Raw genomic sequence first — 22,798 nt, 5'->3', positions numbered from 1 at the left:
GACTGAAATGTTTCGATACTCCCGGGTATCGAAACATGCCTTGTTTTTCGGTCCTAAGTTTCGATACCTTCGGAGTTTATCACGTGATCAAGATCTGATAATGCTGCCGGGGATTGGCTGTAACGTTACACGTGGTTACAGCGTGCAGGAAGAATACAATGCTGTTACACCCACAGACGTGTGTCTGTGTTGTTAACTACACGCAAGTGTGTTGTGATGAAGGGGCTAAAAATGTGCTGCCACTGTAACTACACCTGCTGTCATTGTAACTGCACCTGCTGCCACTGTAACTACACCTGCTGCCACTGTAACTACACCTGCTGTCATTGTAACTGCACCTGCTGCCACTGTAACTACACCTGCTGCCACTGTAACTACACCTGCTGTCATTGTAACTGCACCTGCTGCCACTGTAACTACACCTGCTGCCACTGTAACTACACCTGCTGTCATTGTAACTGCACCTGCTGCCACTGTAACTACACCTGATGCCACTGTAACTACCACTGTAACTACACCTGCTGCCACTGTAACTACACCTGCTGCCACTGTAACTACACCTGCTGTCATTGTAACTGCACCTGCTGCCACTGTAACTACACCTGCTGCCACTGTAACTACACCTGCTGCCACTGTAACTACAAACTACACCTGCTGCCACTGTAACTACACCTGCTGCCACTGTAACTACACCTACTGTAACTACACCTGCTGCCACTGTAACTACACCTGCTGCCACTGTAACTACAAACTACACCTGCTGCCACTGTAACTACACCTGCTGCCACTGTAACTACACCTGCTGCTACGTGAACTACACCTGTTACACATGATGATTTCAATGACAAACATTTGTTTAAATGTTAAGAAAGCAGCAGAAGAGCATGAAAACACCTACAGGCATAAAACGTCAGGACAGAAACATGTCAGAAAACCATTTGATTTGATGTTTACGTGTGTTGTGTCATTGTCATTCTTATGAGTAATGCTGATAGTATTAACAGACTGTGCAGACAGTGCAGTGCGTCACATACTCACCTTCTTGAACACACCTTTGATGTTGTGTCTTTATCTGTGCCATCAACCTTTTTCTATTGAAATCACTTCTTATAAAACGTGGACACAGATGGGATTTGTCCACATCATCACTGAGGTTTGATCACATCTTCACTCACCAAACAAACTCCATCCAAGTGTAAGTACGACTGTTCTTTATTTCTATTTATTCATAAACTACATTTGTTCTTTATGATGTGGAAATTCAATTGAAACTTTAGATTTTTGATCGTTAATCATTTTAAATTTTACTACGAAAAGTTCAAATATTTTCACTATTTAGTATGAATTACCAAACTTGTTTCCAGCAAGATTCATGACACAAATCCTACATTCAATTCATGTCATCATTCATTTGACAGTTTTATACAAACTTCTAACAACTATTTTGAGTTCAATTTGTTAATAAAAGTGTGTTTGTGTGTTTGACTGATTTGTGAATAGAACAAAAGTAGTAGTAGAAAAGAAGTAAAAAAAACTTCAAATATAATAATTTAAAACCTTGAACATTCATGAGTTGACACGTACAATTTAAAACCACACAGAATAATTACATTTTCATGTTTTCATACGTTTTCATGTTTTCAAACATTTTTATGTTTTCGTGTTTTCATACGTTTTCATACATTTTGTTTTTATGTTTTTATGTTTTCATACGTTTTCATGTTTTCATACATTTTAATGTTTTCATACGTTTTCATGTTTTCATACGTTTTCATGTTTTCATACGTTTTCATACGTTTTCATGTTTTCTCTCTTGATTTTCCAGGTGAACGAGAAGAATCATGAAGGATACAAACATTTGTGTCGTTCTTCTATTGTTCATTGGTAAGTTGATTTTTGTTTATCTTTTTAATAAATGTAATCATTTTTATTCAGGGAAGAATTATTGTTACTGTAAAAATTACTGAAATATGTTTGTTAAAGGCTTTAAAAATAATAATAATACTGATCTACAACTACAACTACAGCTGCTGTAACTACAACTACAGCTGCTGTAACTACACCTGCTGCAACTACAACTACAGCTGCTGTAACTACAACTACAGCTGCTGTAACTACACCTGCTGCAACTACAACTACAGCTGCTGTAACTACAGCTGCTGTAACTACAACTACAGCTGCTGTAACTACACCTGCTGCAACTACAACTACAGCTGCTGTAACTACACCTGCTGCAACTACAACTACACCTGCTGCAACTACAACTACAGCTGCTGCAACTACACCTGCTGTAACTACAACTACAGCTGCTGTAACTACACCTGCTGCAACTACAACTACAGCTGCTGCAACTACAGCTGCTGTAACTACAGCTGCTGCAACTACAACTACAGCTGCTGTAACTACAACTACAGCTGCTGTAACTACAACTACAGCTGCTGTAACTACACCTGCTGCAACTACAACTACAGCTGCTGTAACTACAACTACAGCTGCTGTAACTACAACTACAGCTGCTGTAACTACAACTACACCTGCTGCAACTACAACTACAGCTGCTGCAACTACAACTACAACTGCTGTAACTACACCTGCTGCAACTACAACTACACCTGCTGCAACTACAACTACACCTGCTGCAACTACAACTACAGCTGCTGCAACTACAGCTGCTACAACTACAACTACACCTGCTGCAACTACAGCTGCTGTAACTACACCTGCTGCAACAACAACTACAGCTGCTGCAACTATACCTGCTGCAACTACAACTACACCTGCTGCAACTACAACTACACCTGCTGCTACTACAGCTGCTGTAACTACAACTACAGCTGCTGCAACTACACCTGCTGCAACTACAACTACAGCTGCTGTAACTACACCTGCTGCAACTACAACTACACCTGCTGCAACTACAACTACAGCTGCTGCAACTACACCTGTTGCAACTACAACTACACCTGCTGCAACTACAACTACAGCTGCTGTAACTACAACTACAGCTGCTGCAACTACACTTGCTGCAACTACAACTACACCTGCTGCAACTACAGCTGCTGCAACTACACCTGCTGCAACTACAACTACAGCTGCTGCAACTACACCTACTGCAACTACAACTACAGCTGCTGTAACTACACCTGCTGCAACTACAACTACAGCTGCTGCAACTACACCTGCAGCAACTACAACTACAGCTGCTGCAACTACACCTGCTGCAACTACAACTACAGCTGCTGCAACTACAACTACAGCTGCTGCAACTACAACTACACCTACTGCAACTACAACTACAGCTGCTGCAACTACACCTGCTGCAACTACAGCTGCTGCAACTACACCTGCAGCAACTACAACTACAGCTGCTGTAACTACACCTTCTGCAACTACAACTACACCTGCTGCAACTACAACTACAGCTGCTGCAACTACAGCTGCTGCAACTACAACTACACCTGCTGCAACTACAACTACAGCTGCTGCAACTACACCTGCTGCAACTACACCTGCTGCAACTACAGCTGCTGTAACTACACCTGCTGCAACTACAGCTGCTGTAACTACACCTGCTGCAACTACACCTGCTGCAACTTCACCTGCTGCAACTACAGCTGCTGTAACTACACCTGCTGCAACTACAACTACAGCTGCTGCAACTACACCTGCTGCAACTACAACTACAGCTGCTGCAACTACACCTGCTGCCACTGTAACTACACCCACTGCCACTGTAACTACACCCACTGCCACTGTAACTACACCTGCTGCCACTGTATCTACACCTGCTTCCACTGTATCTACACCTACTGTCACTGCAACTACACCTGCTGCCACCACCTCATCGGCTTTTGTCAGCACAATCAATGTGTTGTCAGTTGCTGTTGCCATGTTGTCAGGTGTACTTTGTTTCCATCTTTGAAGACGTTAAGTTCAATTCTTTGTAAACATTGTGAAGAAATGAAGGAGTTTTGATGTAAACATCTAATTTTATATGCTAAGTTATCTGTGTGTGTGTGTGTCTTCCTGAGATTATGTGTATATTAACCACATATCTGTGATGGGAGGAGTTTATTATTATTTGTCATTTTTTTAGTAACTTAAATTAAAACACTGTAACTGAAATGGTGTGGTTCATGAAACGGTTTTAGGTTTTTGTTCTTAATTCAGACTTCTAATAAGTCGCACTCACTGACACTGGTTTGTTGAAGACCTTTACAATAGATGATATTCCTAACAGATAATTCACTTTAAAAGATTCAATTGAACAAAATTTTTGATATAGAACTTTCTAGAGAATGAGTCACTGATTTTCCCAGGGCCACACAGTGGAGTATGTGGCTAGCACTGTTGCCTCACAGTGAGAAGGTTGTCGGTTTGTGTCCCGATGGACTGGTGACCTGTCCAGGGTGTGACCCCACCTATCAGGGTGTGACCCCGCCTATCAGGGCGTGACCTGTCGCTCACCATGACTATCCCGGACACGGTCACCGCGCTGGACAGATTCCAGCTGATTCGGGCAGACAGGACGGTGGAGGAGGGCTGCCGCGGGAATATTCGCATGTTATCGTGATAGCTGCTTACGTTCCCCCCTCTGCTAATGCTAATGCAGCCTGTGATGTCCTGCACTCAGTGATGAGCAGGCTGCAGACACAGCATCCACAGGCTTTCCTCCTGATCTATGCTCACACTCACTCAGTATGTCACATGCCACACCAGAGACAATAAAACACTGGACCTTTTCTATGCCAACAGCTCATCCCCCCTCCCTCCCCTCAGAAGATCTGATCACAACCTGGTTCATCTCCAGAACTGTCATTGGAAGCTGGTTTAACAGGAGAGGAGGAGCCTGGTAACTGAAGGCTCTGCCTCCCATTCTGCTCTTACAGACTCTGGGAACCACAAGTAAACCTGTATTTTGTGACCTAAGTGGTCTGTTAGGGTGATAAGGTAAGACTAAGGCCGTTTCTCAATACTCAAGTAAACAAGTATTACTTGGGAAGTATATACTTGAGAAGTATGCTGGGAGTATATACTTGACAAGTACAGGAGTACACAAGTATGTGGCTGTTTCTCAATACTCAAGTAAGCAAGTATGCATGTATTGTTCATTGGCGCCAGCCACCATTCAAACAACAAGTCTGTTAGAACCAGTGGCTGTTTCTAACAGACTTGTTGGAACATCCTGATAATAAGGAGTTACAGTAATCTAATCTAGATGTAACAAAAGCATGAACTAGTTTTTCAGTGTCCTGTAAAGACAGAATGTTTCTAATTTTCATAATGTTCCGCAGGTGGAAGAAGGCTGTTCTGGAATGAGTTTTGAATCAAATGACATTTCCTGGTCAAAAGTAACTCCAAGGTTCCTCACAGTGGAACTGGAAGCCATGGTGATGTCATCTAAAGTGACAATGTGATCAGAGAGTTTTTCTCTGAGGTGTTTAGGGCCGAGTATAAAAGTTTAAAGTAGAAAGTTACAGGTCATCCAGGACACGTGTGTGTCTCTGAGACACACACGTGGACTTCAGGTCTTTGAACAGCACTCCTGAAGTCCTTTTCCACTCTGCAGTGTTGGGGATCAACAACAGTGGCAATAATGTGATTGATAACAAAAATAAATAAATTATTAAATAATTTGAAATTATGAAATGATCAAATATTCATAAATTTTAGATTGGGGGTACCACCCTGAATACAACATCAACAATATTCAACATAAACACCAGTGTGTGTGTGTGTGTGTGTGTGTGTGTGCGCGTAACAGGAGATAAAATTAAGAAAGGGGAGTGAAGCGGTTGGTGACCAAGCTAAGCCACGCCTACTTCTGGAACCAAAGTGACGGGGGCATGTGACTGTAGACGCACACCTCCACCTAAGAGCCGCACGGCAGGAGGAGGACAAAGAAAAAGGAGAGAGAGAACAACAAGAGAGTGAAAAATGTCTGTCTTCTGGTTTTCTAGGGTCACCAGTGGAGGGGCCATAAAACAGAGACTGACAATTAGTGTTGGGAAGTTGGACTCTTTTTACTGACTCGGCTCTTTTACTCTCGGACAGTTAATTAAACAAATCTATTTTTGAGTCATTTCACTCATTTCGTTCATTTTTACAGCAGGTGGCGCTGTAGCCCTCTTGTGGGCGTTGTAAAAAAGACCGCGGTTCTCAAACACTCAAACAAATAACACTGAAGGCAACATGGTTTGCTTCAGCTGACAAAGTATAATAAACAAAATGCCACAAGCAATGGGAGGAGCTGATTGGTCCTGCACAGGAGGAATCTGTATAAGACGCCTGAACATCCCAGCTGCAGAACACTTCCTCAAACCACTCAGAGCCAGACTGTCAGCACACGTTTTTGTTTGGTTTTATTAAACCTTTGAAATGATATTTCTTGTGAGTTGGGAAAAGGGAGTCTCAAAGGAAAAAAGATTAGAACTATATAATAATGTTTGGAAGAGTGGGACATTGACACATGCTTTAAATTATTTAAATGAATCGCTGGAATAAAACTGAAATGATACAATCAGGAATTGGAGAGAGTGAAATACTTTAAACTTTTAAGGATAGGGTTTGATGAATATATATATTTACATATATATATACATGTATATATATATATATGGGTTAGGGTTAGGGTTCATCCACATTTTGAGCCACACTCCATACCAGATGGTGGCGGTACTGCACCAAATCGTTGTTTGCCAACCGCCGTCAAATGTCATCAAAGAAGAAAATGTCTCCCTCCAATTGGCCCAGACAAGAGGAGGTGGGGTTTGTTTCCCGGAAGTCGTGGCGAAGGCCGTTAGCTGTTGCTCATTGTGACTCAGGCTTGTCATCCTCACGGATATCATTTCATTTAGAGTCCACGAACATGGCAGACGACGAGGAAAAGTATGACGGGATGTTGCTCGTCATGGCGCAACAACACGAAGGAGGCGTACAGGAGGTAAAGGAGGAGTCTTCCCGGCCGCTGTGGAAGATAACCCTTTATAGCCTGCAAGCTAGCAACATTACGGACGCCAAGTGTCGTTTATAGATCTTTATTAAACTTCAGCTTCAGCTATAATGCTGTAGATTTAAAGTGTTTGATGGATTCATTTTCATAAGATAGTTGGTATCATTTATTATTTATTTAACGCTGTGTTGTGTTTGGCTGTCATGTGTCAATCACGTGTCGTTAACATGCTTAAAGTAACATGTCGTTAACATGCTTAAAGTAACATGTCGTTAACATGCTTAAAGTAACACGTCATTAACATGCTTAAAGTAACATGTCATTAACATGCTTAAAGTAACACGTCATTAACATGCTTATAGTAACATGTCGTTAACATGCTTAAAGTAACATGTCATTAACATGCTTAAAGTAACATGTCATTAACATGCTTAAAGTAACATGTCGTTAACATGCTTAAAGTAACACGTCGTTAACATGCTTAAAGTAACATGTCATTAACATGCTTAAAGTAACATGCTTAAAGTAACATGTCATTAACATGCTTAAAGTAACATGTCATTAACATGCTTAAAGTAACATGTCGTTAACATGCTTAAAGTAACATGCCATTGCAGATATGGTTATTTGTTTCCCTGGAAATATAAGTTATTATAGTGTAATATGTGTTTCTAGCATGAGCTCCTGGGACTGAAATGATCCACATAAAGTCCTTGTCAAGCATCACGGGAATGTATTTCTTGGGAATATGTAAAAGATTTTCTTTCTCTTTTCTCTGTTTAATTGTGATGAGTTTTTTTGTGTCTCTTTTCAGTTAGTGAACACATTTTTCAGCTTCCTCCGTCGTAAAACAGATTTCTTCACTGGTGGTGATGCTGGTGCTGCAGAGAAGGTAAGTAGCAGACCGCACGGTAAAGCACAAATCTATGTATGTCTTCTCTTGTCCCTCAATTGTCTCCTTTTGTCTTCAGTTGGTGAAGGAAGCTTTAGCCCACCACAGTAACCTGGCACTGAAGAGCAACAGAGAGAAACAGATAAAACAAGAGAAGGAAAAGAAAGAGAAAGAAGAAAGAGTAGCCAAGCTCGCTGAAGAACAGAGGAAACTGAAAAAGGACGACTGCCCCAGAATCCAGGAGCTGACGGATGAAGAAGCAGAGAAACTTCAGTCTGAACTTGAGAAGGTGGAATCTCTGTGTTTTGATGCTATTTCACAACAACAATTTATTTAAATCTAAGTCATCATTATTACTATTATTTATTTGTTTGTGTGATGTGTGTTTTAGAAAAAGAAAGAAGAAGAGAAAATAGAAGATTCAACAACAAACGGAGAAAAGCCTCCTGAAAATGCAGAAAAAGATAAGGGGGTGAGGGAACAGCATTTTAGTTTGTAAAAGGAAGTGTTTATGTCAAATCTGGTCCCTGACTCGTTTCCTTTCATGGTTTTGTCCACAGTCTGACTCTGAGGGAGAGGAAGATGAGAAGGACAAAGGTAAAATCAAGCCTAATGCAGGAAACGGAGCCGACCTTCCCAATTACAAGTGGACACAGACACTGACTGAAGTTGATGTGAGTTCCTTTTGTCCTCGCTTAAAGTTGTGTGTATTCCTTCAGTATGATGGTTCAGTATGTGGTGCAGTGGTGATATTGTGGTGGTGGCTGCAGTGGACCCTTAGAAATGAACTTTCAGTTCACTGTCAATCAGCCGAGTCGGTACACCTGTCCGTCCCCCCGCAGTGCCATGTTATAAGTGAACTGATGTGGTGGACGTGTAGTGAGTCCTCTGAGCTTTTATTTCTATAATTGTAGGCAAGAATGATGCCGGAGCAATGTCCACCTTCTCATATTACTTACTGTAAACCAGTGCTTCTCAAACTTGGGCCCCCCTTATAGGAAGAAATTTCCCAGAGACCCCCCAACTCTTACAAAATTGCAACAACTGGCGTATTTCCACTGGCTCTACTCGCCACGCCATGGCACGGTTTAAGTAGTGTTTCCACTAGCACAGTACCTGGTACCAGGTACTACTTTTAGTACCTGGTACCAGGTACTAAATTTCTAAATTTAGTGTTATAATAGGTTATTTGGATAAAAGGTTTGTTATTTCGATGTTTTAGAACAGCATAGCTTCATTATGTGGTTACCCTGTGCGTTCACTCTAAGCCGTCATTTTCTAATTATTATAAAACGCTCACATTCATGTCAGCTGTCATTTATGTAAGTATTGGAAGTAACTCGACCATCACACACACATCTCCCTGAGAGTTTCCCACAATGCAACAGGATCTTTCTGTGTCCAGTTCTACATGCACTGAAAGTGTTGATGCCTGTGAACTTAACAGAATCTAACAAGTTAACATTCTCACCCTCTACCATAGCTGTCGGTGCCTTTTGATGTCAAGTTTCGGATTAAGGGGAGAGATGTGGTGGTCGACATCCAGCGGCGCACCATCAAAGTCGGCCTGAAAGGTCACCCTCCTGTTATTGAAGGCCAACTCTACAACGAGGTGAAGGTAGAAGAAAGCTCCTGGCTCCTTGATGATGGCAAGGTGGTTACAGTGCACTTAGAGAAGGTAAGACGTGTGGATGTACTCGGTGTGAGAGATGGGGGGGGGGGTGCTTGATCTCAGAGACCAGGGACAAAAATGGTAACACAATCAAACTGTCCACTCTATTTAGAATAGTTCTACAGTTTAAAATAAGGATAGACCGACTCTCAGCCGAGCCGATCATAGCTGATCAATCAGCTGCACCTTTCTGTCTGCAGTCACTACTCTGTCTCCAGCGTTGCCCCGCCCACAGCATGGGTAACTAACAGCCAATCAGCAGTGAGCACTGTGCATGTACAGTGTTTATTTTTTCAATGATATGGATTTTTCATGACAAACGGAGCGTGGTGCAGCAAAAGGCTCTTTCACCACACAGTGTAAATAAGAAAGAAGTAACTGCAGCAATGAGCACGTTACTCCACCAGCTTAGCAGAAATCAAGTATGTCCTCTGTTTTGAACAGCGGCATTCTGCTGTTGCTCCGTGTGCTTGATTCAGCAGCTCTGCTCTCTACTCTACTCCCTTCTCTCTACTCTCAGCTCTACTCTCTGCTCTACTCTCTACTCTCTACTCTCAGCTCTACTCTCTGCTCTCTACTCTGCTCTCTACTCTCTGCTCTCTACTCTGCTCTCTACTCTGCTCTCTACTCTCTGCTCTGCTCTCTGCTCTCTGCTCTCTACTCTGCTCTCTACTCTCTGCTCTCTACTCTGCTCTCTACTCTGCTCTCTACTCTGCTCTCTGCTCTCTGCTCTGCTCTCTACTCTGCTCTCTGCTCTCTACTCTGCTCTCTACTCTGCTCTCTGCTCTCTACTCTGCTCTCTACTCTCTGCTCTCTACTCTGCTCTCTGCTCTCTGCTCTCTACTCTGCTCTCTGCTCTGCTCTCTGCTCTACTCTCTACTCTCTGCTCTCTGCTCTACTCTCTGCTCTCTGCTCTCTACTCTCTACTCTCTGCTCTCTGCTCTCTGCTCTCTACTCTCTACTCTCTGCTCTCTACTCTCTACTCTCTGCTCTCTACTCTCTGCTCTCTGCTCTCTGCTCTACTCTCTGCTCTCAGCTCTACTCTCTGCTCTCTGCTCTACTCTCTGCTCTCAGCTCTACTCTCTGCTCTCTGCTCTACTCTCTACTCTCTGCTCTACTCTCTGCTCTCAGCTCTACTCTCTACTCTCAGCTCTACTCTCTGCTCTACTCTCTACTCTCAGCTCTACTCTCAGCTCTACTCTCTACTCTCAGCTCTACTCTCTGCTCTACTCTCTATTCTCAGCTCTCAGCTCTACTCTCTACTCTCAGCTCTACTCTCTGCTCTACACTCTACTCTCTACTCTCAGCTCTACTCTCTGCTCTACTCTCTATTCTCAGCTCTCTGCTCTACTCTCTACTCTCAGCTCTACTCTCTGCTCTACACTCTACTCTCTACTCTCAGCTCTGCTCTCTACTCTCTACTCTCTGCTCTCTACTCTCTGCTCTGCTCTCTACTCTCTACTCTCTACTCTCTGCTCTCTACTCTCTGCTCTCTACTCTAAGCTCTCTACTCTCTACTCTCTACTCTCTGCTCTCTACTCTCTGCTCTGCTCTCTACTCTCTACTCTCTGCTCTGCTCTCTACTCTCTGCTCTGCTCTCTACTCTCTACTCTCTATTCTCAGCTCTCAGCTCTACTCTCTGCTCTACACTCTACACTCTACTCTCTACTCTCAGCTCTGCTCTACACTCTACTCTCTATTCTCAGCTCTCAGCTCTACTCTCTGCTCTACACTCTACACTCTACTCTCAGCTCTGCTCTCTACTCTCTGCTCTCTACTCTCTGCTCTGCTCTCTGCTCTCTACTCTCTACTCTCTACTCTCTACTCTCTACTCTCTGCTCTCTACTCTAAGCTCTCTACTCTCAGCTCTACTCTCTGCTCTACTCTCAGCTCTACTCTCTGCTCTCAGCTCTACTCTTCTCTCTACTCTCAGCTCTCTGCTCTCAGCTCTGCTCACAGCAGCGTTGTGTTCCGTCATTTGGAAGAAATAGAACAACATATAAATATGTGTACTACTACCAATATCTTGTGGTTGTGTCGTTGATCTCACATCATCATTTTTCCTTTTAATGTCAGATTAATAAAATGGAATGGTGGAGCAAGCTTGTGAGTACAGATCCAGAAATCAACACCAAGAAAGTGTCTCCAGAGAACTCAAAGGTAACGTTTGCAAGATCAGGTCTTTTGCCAGTGACAGTGAAATGCCTCAGATATTACTCAGCAGTTTTCCTGTCATTTGCTGTCCTCAGCTGTCAGATCTGGACGGAGAGACGCGTGGTATGGTGGAGAAGATGATGTATGACCAGAGGCAGAAGTCAATGGGTCTGCCTACATCTGAAGAGCAGAAGAAACAAGACATTCTGAAAAAGTGAGTCTCCACTGTTCCATCACAGTCCCTGGTTCAGTTCACACCTGAACCTGCACACATTAATGTTCTGTCAGCTGGTGTTTGTACAGTATGTGTTATCCCCTTAGGGCATTTCTGGCATAAACACTAACTTTGGCAGGACAGTGGAGACCAAAACCTGGTCCTAATCGTGCAGCACTTGTTAGGTTTTGTACTGTGTTGGGTGAAAGTATGAACTGATCAGGGTTACAGACAAAGCTGCTGCACAGTACTGTATGTTTGAAGTGTGATGAATGATATTTGTGGTGTCTGTAGGTTCATGGCTCAGCACCCAGAGATGGATTTCTCTAAAGCCAAGTTCAGCTGAAGGACGACGCGTTCAGCAGATTCACCTGCCCCCATATTACTGAGTCACTGTCTGAAGGGACTGGTTTGATGACGTTAATGCACACATCTCTTTGCATGTTGTCTGACTGTAAAGATGTCTGGATTTTTTTTAATAAAAGAATTTAAACATTAAAGTTAAAGTTTGCAGTATTTCTGGATGACACTAGTACTGTATAATCGCCGTATAATAATTATTGTATGATTTCCATAGCCTTAGAATAAAGGGCTTATGTCATAGTACTGAAATGAATACAGCACTTTTATTATTTATTGCCTCTTCAGTTTGAGACAGCAAAGGATGCAAGTGTAAATATAAGTAAATAATTTTTAAATACAGACAAAATTGAAGATAAAATAAATGATCAGCAATTATAAAAATTAGAACAATATGTTATAATAATAATGATAACAATAATAATAATAATAATAATAAAGTGTGATGCCCGAAACTCGGAGGTCAGGTGTGAAACCAGGAGGAAACTTCTGAATGTACCTCACATTTTCCTCTCCTGGTCCGTGGTTTTGTCCAGAGGGGTATTCCAGAAAGCAGGTTCAACACACTCTGAGTCTATCCCTGAACTCTGAGTTGACTTACTCTGAGTCGGGAAACTCTGAGTATCCGGTTCCAGAACAGCTGATCTGAGTTAGTTCAATCAACTCTGAGTATGTTAACCTCGAGGTACGCGCGTGCACAAGCACTATAAACAGCCATCATCAATGGAGCCCCGATACCACGAGTCACCATGACAACCGAGAAAAAAAAAAGATCAACATATTTCAGTGCGAAGGAGTTGGAGATCCTTTTGCTGGGCTACGGAGAATATGAGCACATATTTCGCCGCGAATGCAACACAGCTGCAGCAGCGAAGGAGAGAGAGACCGCATGGGAGAAAATTGCTGCCCGAGTCAACGCGTAAGTTTGAATGTACTATTCCATTGACGTAACATTTAACCGTAAGATCGTAGCATAGCCTATAGTTATGAATATAAGTAGGAATGAAATCTGAGTTTTTCATTTAGGTGCAATCCAACAGGAGAAAGGAGGACTTGGAAGCAGCTCAAAATGAAACATAAAAACATCATTCAAAAAGGTAAGGCATATTTTGCTAGGCTATGATTGCACCTCACTTTGATTTATTTTTTTATTTTTAATTGACTTAGGCTATTAAACGTAACGTAAATATTAATTCAGATTGCAAACATTGAGTTCTGCTCAGCCAACAGAAAGAAGACAGAGGCCCGAAAAACGGGTGGAGGGCCACCTCCACCACCTCTGTCAGAGGCTGAGGAGCTGGCTCTCAGCCAATACAGGGGTCGCCCTGTGGCTGAAGGCATCCCCGGGGGAGGCTCATCTGAGCCTGTCACCCCCCAGGACACTAGTGCCTACATCACATGCAAGTATACACTTATGTCTTTTTTTTAAATAAAACTTTTATATATATATATATATATATATATATATATATATATATATATATACTGAATATATATATATATAATATATATATACTGAAGTGTGTCTTAATATTATGTATAGCTACTGGCACTGCTCTACCCATTCATATTCATTTACATTCTTGAGTGTAATTTGGAGTTTGACATGTACACTGAAGTGATGAGCATAGATAATGGACAAACTAGCACATTCTTGTCCTTCAACAGAACATGGCTGGGCATCACCATGAGGAGGGTCCATCAACTTCTAGAGCACAGCTTGACACAGTGAGATTTTCAGTCAATACCATGTTAAATCTGTATGTAGAACTGCAGGAATTAAATGTCGTCCATATGTTTCCCAGTTGCCGGTAAAAGAGTTGTACAGGGTGCACCTAATGAAAACCATTCAAAAAACCGAGAAAGAAATGGTGTACCTGGACCGGCAAATCAGAAAAACAGACTTGGAAATTCTATTACTTGAACGCCAGTTGAGGTGGCGTTCATGTTGTCATGGTGAAACAGGTGAATATGTGAAATATGTTAATAGTTGGAACTATATTACAAATCCTGACTGTTGCTTTTGTACTTTTAGAGAATAAAGAACCAAATCACATGTGAATTTGTCTTTTATTTTTAATCAAAACGTCTAATCTGGGTCAGAAGATTCTCTCACGACGTAATGCATTTCTAATAAATACGGCTTCGATGTCGATTGGATTTCTAATGAATGGGCAATCCATGTCTAACTGCTTTCTTCGTGTGGGAGAAGACAGGTAGAAACTCTGGGTTTCTTATAGTAAACCTGCCAGCGAGCAGGTTATGTTCACAGAGTAAGTTACCGCAGTAACAGACCCAGAGTTTAAGTTACCTCTCTTTCTGGAACGGATAACTCAGAGTTTCCCTCATCTCAGGGTTAACAAACTCAGAGTTCTCACATAACCCGCTTTCTGGAATACCCCTCTGGTCTAGTCAGTATAGAGACTTCCCACATTGTTGAAACTGAGGCCCTGTACGACACTCTACTTTGGTGATATAACAGGAGAAGACAGATAGCTGCTAAAAATCATATTAGCAGCTCCATAAAGAAGCCTTCACGAGGTAATGGGGCATGGCAGAGCCACCAAGATTGTGACTGGACTACATGATATGAAAAATGACTCTGATAAATGAGGATTCAAGAGGAAAATAAGTGAAACATCAGGAAACACAGTCCAGACCCATGTATTGTTTTTTTGTTGGTTTATGTCCAAACTTTTACACACAAATGCACTGTTTTATTAAAAAAAACAAGATTCTCATTGTCACAGTTAGCATTTTTAAATGGAAATGTACCAAATCTGAACTGCAGGAGAGAAAAAATCTTCCCACACATCTCAAATAACAGTCAAATAACATAATATAGCTGTCTGTCACAGGAGGGTTTCAAACCCACAACTCTGCAATCCACAATTAAAAAAATATTATTGTTTAAATCAGAAGAGAATAGTGAATAGCAATTAATGTTTTGCTATTTAAACAGATTTGTGTGTCACGTGTCTTTAATGAGGCTGAGATCGAGACACTGATGATTTGTGATGGTGATGAGACGTGTGAAGAATGATGGATCTGAAGACTCAAAGACAACAAGATGATTGGCTGAAGACTGATTTGTGTTGCAGCACCAGTGGGACAGACGAGGCCAGCTGATCATGACAGTGACAGCTGGACACAGCTGATCATGGCTGTGACAGCTGGACACAGCTGATCATGACAGTGACAGCTGATCATGACCGTGACAGCTGGACACAGAGCATGTTTGAGAGCGTTTACCATTATTCATGTTCATGCTTTTACAGTTTACAGTTCCACTGCACTACATTCATACAACACATCTTTCATACACTGAGTGCACAGCCATCAGCAGTAACAAGGGGGTATTGCCCAGGGACACACCGGCATGTTGACGAGCAGAGCTGGGAATCTTCAAGTCTGAAGGACGACGAGCTCTACCAGTAAACTACCATTGCCCCCTATTTATTATTATACAGAACTATGTAAATGGTACACATTTGAAAAATGAATTACTATAAATCAGTGGTCTCAAAGTTGCGGCCCGGGGGCCACATGTGGCCCTCCAAACAATATCAAGTTGTAACGAGTCATTTCTAGATGTTTTTATTTTTTAATTAATAGATAAATTTTGCATCATAAATATGTTGTTTTTTTAATGTTGCATATTAAAACAATTACTTATATTTTAAAATGATCCAATCCAACTTTATTTGTAAAGCACTTTAAAACAAACACAGTGGACCAAAGTGCTGCACAGAATAATGGATAAAAGACAGAAAAGCTCACACGAGGCAAGAGTACATATAAAAAAAGCAATTAATACGGCATATTGATATATATACGTATATATATACATATATACAGTACGTATATATATACATATATATGTATATATACATATATATGTATATATGTATATATGTATATATGTGTATATATATACATACAGTTAGGCCCAGAAATATTTGGACAGTGACACATGTTTTGTTATTTTAGCTGTTGACGAAAACATATTCAGGATATAATTATATAATATATATTATAATTATATAATATAATTATATATTATATAACAATATGGGCGTAAAGTGCAGACTCTCAGCTGTAATTTGAGAGTATTCACATCCAAATTGGAGCAAGGGTTTAGGAATTACAGCTCTTTAATATGTAGCCGCCTCTTTTTCAAGGGACCAAAAGTAATTGGACAATTGACTCAGAAGGCTGCAAAAAAAAAATATGGCTGCATGGGCTATTCCATCGTTAACCTGTCATCAATTAAGCAGTTAAAAGGTCTGGAGTTGATTCCAGGTGTGGCGTTTGCATTTGGAAGCTGTTGCTGTGAACACACAACATGCAGTCAAAGGAGCGCTCAATGGAAGTGAAACAGACCATCCTGAGGCTGAAAAAAAAGAAGAAATCCATCAGAGAGATAGCAGAAATGTTAGGAGAGGCCAAATCATCTGTTTGGTACATTCTGAGAAAAAAAGAGTGCACTGGTGAGCTTGGGAACTCAAAAAGGCCTGGACGTCCACGGAAGACAACAGCGGTGGATGATCGCAGAATCCTTTCCATGGTGAAGAAAAACCCCTTCATAACATCCACTCAAGTGAAGAACACTCTCCAGGAAGTAGGTGTATCAGTGTCTAAGTCGACCACAAAGAGAAGACTTCATGAGAGTGAATACAAAGGATTCACCACAAGGTGCAAACCATTAATCAGCCTCAAAAATAGAGAGGCCAGAATTGACTTTGCCAAAAAACACCAGAAGAAGCCAGCCCAGTTCTGGAACAGCATTCTTTGGACAGATGAGACTAAGATCAACCTGTACCAGAATGATGGGAAGAAGAAAGTTTGGAGAAGAATTGGAACAGCTCATGATCCAAAGCACACCACATCTTCTGTAAAACATGGTGGAGGCAGTGTGATGGCATGAGCATGCATGGCTTCCAATGTGTTTATTGACGATGTGACAAAAGACAGAAGCAGCCGGATGAATTGTGAAGTGTATAGGGATATACTTTCTGCTCAGATTCAGCCAAATGCAGCAAAGTTGATCGGACGGCGCTTCACAGTACAGATGGACAATGATCCAAAACACACTGCAAGAGCAACCCAGGAGTTTTTTAAAGCAAAGAAGTGGAATATTCTGCAATGGCCGAGTCAATCACCAGATCTGAACCCAATCGAGCATGTATTTCACTTGCTCAAGACAAAACTTAAGGCAGAAAGACACACAAACAAGCAACAACTGAAGACAGCTGCAGTAAAGGCCTGGCAAAGCATCACAAAGGAGGAGACCCAGCGTTTGGTGATGTCCATGGGTTCCAGACTTTAGGCAGTCATTGCCTGCAAAGGATTCTCAACAAAATATTGAAAAGTAACATTTTACTTAGGGTTATGTTTATTTGTCCAATTACTTTTGAGCCCCTGAAATGAGGAGCGTTTGTATAAAAATAGCTACAATTCCTACATGTTTAATCATATATTTTTGTTCAACCTCTTGAATTAAACCTTAAAGTCTGCACTTCAATTCCGTTGTAGTTTCATTTCAAATCCAATGTGGTGGCATGCAGAGCCCAAATCATGAAGATTGTTACACTGTCCAAATATTTCTGGGCCTAACTGTGTATATATATATATATGTGTGTGTGTGTGTGTGTGTGTGTGTGTGTGTGCGCGTGTGTGTGCGTGTGTGTGTGTGCGTGCGTGTGTGTGCGTGCGTGTGTGTGTGTGTGTGTGTGTGTGCGCACACATATATAAATATATATGTGTGTGTATATATATATGTATGTATGTGTGTGTGTATATATATGTAAATGTGTGTGTGTGTGTGTGCCTGCCTGTTTTAATCATTACTACTAGGGATGCAGCCATATTTGGTATTTTGGTATGTTTTCAGCCCGTCACAAAACTTTATTGAAACTTTGTATAGTCACACAGGACTGATGTTTCACTGCAGACACACACAGACACACACAGAGACACACACGTGATACAGAGCACAGAGCGGCACTAACAGCACAGCAGTGAAACACAAACTCACACAAAACATTACATCTCACTTCCTCAGCAAAAGAAAACTAGAGCTACTACTTTTTTTTTACTAGTATTAACAGATATTACAGTAAATTCACGTTATCACTGGATGATAATGAACTGATATCCTCTTTTAAACAAACAGTCTGCTTAAACCTGATAATGTCTATGTTTCTGCCTCCATGACACAACTAAATAACAACTGAACTCAAATATTCAACTATGAAGGAGGGCTTGGTGCTAGCTCCTGTGATGAAGGGTGTAGTTCCAGAGGAGCTGGTGGGGGCTGCTGCTCTTTTGCTGCAGCGGTCCAGAGGTCTCACACCAAGGCTCATCACACATCACATGGCGTGACTGGCTGGTGGCTGAAGTGCTGGCACTGAGGTGGTGGCTTGATCCTGCAACCTGCAAGATGAGAATACAGAGAGAGAGAGAGAGAGGGGGAAGGAAGGAAGGACACAAACTAGGGAGAGAAAGAGACAAGGTTAATGACATATAAAAAGTCATATTCATACCCTGAGTGTGAGAGAGTGAATGTGCGCGCACCACAGGAAAATCCCCCAGCAGTCTAGGTCTATAGCAGCAGAACTAAGAGATGGTCCAGGTTTCCCTGAACCAGCTCTAACTATAAGCTTTATCAAAAAGGAAAGTTTGAAGTCTAACCTTTAAATACAGAGGGAGGCTCCGCCTCCTGAACTGTCATTGGAAGCTGGTTCCACAGGAGAGGAGGAGCCTGGTAACTAAAGGCTCTGCCTCTCATTCTACTCTTACAGACTCTGGGAACCACAAGTAAACCTGTATTTTGTGACCTAAGTGGTCTGTTAGGGTGATAAGGTAAGACTAGGTCTTTCAGGTAGTAGTGTGGTGAAGATTACAGAACTGCTTCCTCTGATGCATACTGTGGACCAGTGGTTCAGTGGGGCGCTAGCAAAAGCCTAGTAATAGTAATAATAGGCCTACTACTACTCATAATAATAATAATAATAATAATAATAATAGTGTGGGCCTAAAAATAATTGCCTAGCCTAGGGCTATCTATCTATCCATCCATCCATCTATCTATCTATCTATCTATCTATCTATCTATCTATCTATCTATCTATCTATCTATCTATCTATCTATCTATCTATCTATCCATCCATCCATCGGGTGGTGTAGTGGGGGTGGCACTGGGAAGGGGAGGGGGGCCCCAACTGCAATGAACCAGCTTTGGGGGGGCCCAGCTTGCAAAAGGTTGAGAAGCCCTGCTGTGGACCATTATCTGTTGTGATAGAGGCAGGGATGCCATGTCTGCTGAACTGAGCTTTCAGTTGATCGTCTTTGATGTATTTTGAGTAGTAATCCACAAATACAATGTTCTGTTTTCCTTCAAACTCAAACAGGTCAGAACTGGCAGCTCTGGTGTCTCTGTCAGTATAAGTGTGTAACACTTCACATGCTCGCTGTTAACTCTTCACGTAGTCCCTGAGACACTCTGCTGTCAGACACAGCTTATTGGCTTCTTGAGTCCCAGTAGGGTTGAACAGGAACAGGTTCTTCCTGTCTATTGTCTGGCCAGCCTTGCAGGACTGTCTGCTGGAGAAGGCTTAACTCCTCTTGTGTGCACTCTTGCATTTCAGCATATTTCTGATCACTCACTAACACAAAGGTGAGCATGGAGCAACACTCCAGGGCAGCTGCCGCTGGTGTGCTGTCTGCTTACTGTGCTCTGTAAAGGGCGTCAGGCAGCGGCATGTCCTCACTGTGATGTCATCATGCCAGGAGCATTCTGTGGATACGCAGAAGAGTAGACAGCAGCGGCTTTTTGTAGATATCCTCAAGCGGCTCGTGGTCACGGTAAATTGTGATGTGTTTACCAAATATATGATGGTGAAACTTTATGATGGAGAGCAGCTGAGCGTCAGTCAGGGATCTGGACGAGACAGCGACAGGCTGGTCATCCTGTAGTAGCACAGAATATTTCTACAGGCTTTGCTGGATCATAAAACTTGAGTAGTGGGGGTCTGTGCATCGCTGCTTGAGCTTGTCAAAGGCCTGTGAAGAGCAACTCAACGTTGCTTTTCACGAGCTGCCGTAGTGGAGCGTCCACTTCACTTCAGTTTGGAATAAACTTTGACAGGTACGTCACAAACCCTAAGAAGCGACGGACACCTTCCTTGTCTGTTGGTGGAGACATGTTCCTCACTGCTTGAGTTTTCACTGGGTCTGGTTTTAACCCATCAGCTGTAATCAGGTGACCTCCACACTGCACAGCTGACTGGCAGATGTGACATGCTTCAGACTGTAGCTTGTGACTCTCTCAACTACTTTGCACAGTATTGTGTCATGCTCCTCCATCGTGGACACTGCTATAAGAATGTCCTCCATCACACCTTTTGGTCCATGATGCGCTGAAAAATCTCAGGTGCACATTTTATACTGAACGCCAGTCTCAGCCATCTAAACCTGCCTATGGGTGTGTTGAAGGTTGTAAGGAGGGGCTTTTGAGAATACTTTTGCACCAGGCATGGTGGATAGGAACTCTTCTATGGTGCACATAGGGACATGTGCACTATGCAGATTCTAATCTTGTCATTACACGTGACAACGACCATGGAGCTGACCCACTCTGTCAGTTGGTCTACTTTGATGATGTGTCCATCCTTGACCATCTCATTAAGTTTCTCAATTATCTTGGCCACGAGTGCTACTGGTGGTCGGTGTACTGGAAGGACAACGCCCTGTGCATCTGGATCAACCTTTATGTTGTATTTGCCTGGCAGAGTGTCAGTTCAGGATAATCCTCCAGTCCTTATTTCTGTTAGCACCATCCTGCAGGAGTCCAGCCGAACAATCAGGCCCAGGGCCTCAGCTGCAGTGCCGCTGAGCACGTTCTCTTGAACAATGTCCACAATTTCCAGCTCTGCATTTGTTTCAATGCCTTTGTATTTCAGGGGGAGGTCCAGAGGTCCACTGCTGCAACTGGCTTCACCTTGTGGTTTGAGTAGGAGCGCAGCATCTTGTAGAGGCGCTTCAGTTCACCTGTGTGCTTTAATAACTGATAACAGAGTCATTGTATTACACTTTGCACCTGTGTCTATTCTAAACTGCACTTCCTGGGACACTAATGTCTCCAATCCTCTTGTCATTTCTTCTTCAAATGTGTCCTCTGGCTCCGCCCTCACTGAACTCATGCCATGGTTGCAGCAGTGGTTTTTGTGGCAGTATGAGCACACAGAGCCGTTCCGTGTATGTTTTGAGCAGTTTTTGAATTTGTTTATTTTTATCTTTTAATTTGTTCATGTATGAAGCATGCAGCCTTTTAAGGTGTACTCATGGACTTGAGACAAGATGACATCTTTGGCTGTCCAGCGTTTCATTTGTGTGGTGTTCATCCATCATCAAAACTTGCTGCGTCATCTCTTTTTCAGGAGCTGAGTCAGACACAGACACAGTGGCCGTTTCTCAATACTCAAGTAAGCAAGTATGTACTTGCGTACTTGGGAAGTATATACTTGAGAAGTACGCTGGGAGTATATACTTGCCAAGTACGGGAGTACACAAGTATGTGGTTGTTTCTCAATACTCAAGTATGCAAGTATGTATGTATTGTTCTGCTGTTTGAATGGTGGCTGCCGCCAAGTGCTGCAGCCTCATTAGCGCCACCTACAGTGTTGATAAATGAACATATGAAATACTTTTAATAAATGCATATATACTGTATGTTGTTATTATTTTTACATTTTAAATATTTAACTTCATTTATTAATGTATTTCTATTAAAATATACAATACAAATAATACAATGTGGAAAATAGATATATTACAGCATTGTAGAGTAGTATATATATGTATATATATATGTATGTATGACATATATGTACGTGTACAAATATATACTACTCTACATACTATACTATACATATCTAATATTTACATATTATATTTAAATATAAATTTTAAAACTTTAATATAAATCTAAAATTCAAAGTTAAAATAAATAAAACATTAACAATATACAAACCTTCAAACTTTCAGGTCAAAACGTTTCCATTAAAAACAAAATAACACGTCAACAACAAATCTATGGATCACACCGAGCATCTAATGACAGCGACGTCTGAGCCAGCGGATCATTTCATCAGGACAGGCCGAGGTCACGCTGCTCTGTGCCGGGCACAGTGAGCGCCGAGCGCCCGCAGAGGCGGAGCTTATCACCTCTGACAAACTATAAATACGTCTTTTCTTCATACACAAACCACATGTTTGAATTCTAAATGACTCATTTCTCGCCTCAAATGATGTTAAAACTTTGTTCCGGGACACAGAAAAATATTTATTTCAGATTTATATTTCTATTATCTGCTGCTATGCTCCGCCGAAATGTATTATGGGATACATGGCCATCGCAAGTACGCTTAAGTCACCTCCGATGCATACTTGGTAAAAATGGGCGGAGCGAGAACATTTCCGGGTTTGAGAACCGTCCTCGCTGTTCGCTTACTTGAGAATTGGAACAGAACTTGGACTGAGGCTGATGACGT

At 41.9% G+C, this 22,798-nt stretch overlaps 1 protein-coding gene and 1 long non-coding RNA gene across 2 annotated transcripts; both read left to right on the top strand.

Moving 5' to 3' along the window:
* Nucleotides 1–6,764: 6,764 nt before the first annotated feature.
* nudc (nudC nuclear distribution protein) lies at nucleotides 6,765–12,390 on the top strand. Its single transcript, XM_058618403.1, has 9 exons — nucleotides 6,765–6,943; nucleotides 7,767–7,844; nucleotides 7,924–8,133; nucleotides 8,236–8,316; nucleotides 8,405–8,518; nucleotides 9,328–9,522; nucleotides 11,593–11,676; nucleotides 11,766–11,884; nucleotides 12,179–12,390. Exons 1-9 carry the CDS (start codon nucleotides 6,869–6,871, stop codon nucleotides 12,228–12,230), a joined length of 1,008 nt encoding a protein of 335 aa, XP_058474386.1. The 5' UTR covers nucleotides 6,765–6,868; the 3' UTR covers nucleotides 12,231–12,390.
* A 1,386-nt stretch (nucleotides 12,391–13,776) lies between these two features.
* On the top strand, nucleotides 13,777–14,306 carry LOC131447659 (uncharacterized). Its single transcript, XR_009234066.1, has 2 exons — nucleotides 13,777–13,972; nucleotides 14,050–14,306. It is a non-coding gene; the product is annotated as an uncharacterized LOC131447659 (long non-coding RNA).
* Nucleotides 14,307–22,798: the final 8,492 nt, after the last annotated feature.

Source organism: Solea solea, chromosome 20, assembly GCF_958295425.1.
Source record: "Solea solea chromosome 20, fSolSol10.1, whole genome shotgun sequence".
In the NCBI taxonomy this organism is placed as follows: domain Eukaryota; kingdom Metazoa; phylum Chordata; class Actinopteri; order Pleuronectiformes; family Soleidae; genus Solea; species Solea solea.
This window is presented reverse-complemented; position numbering and strand designations above follow the sequence as displayed.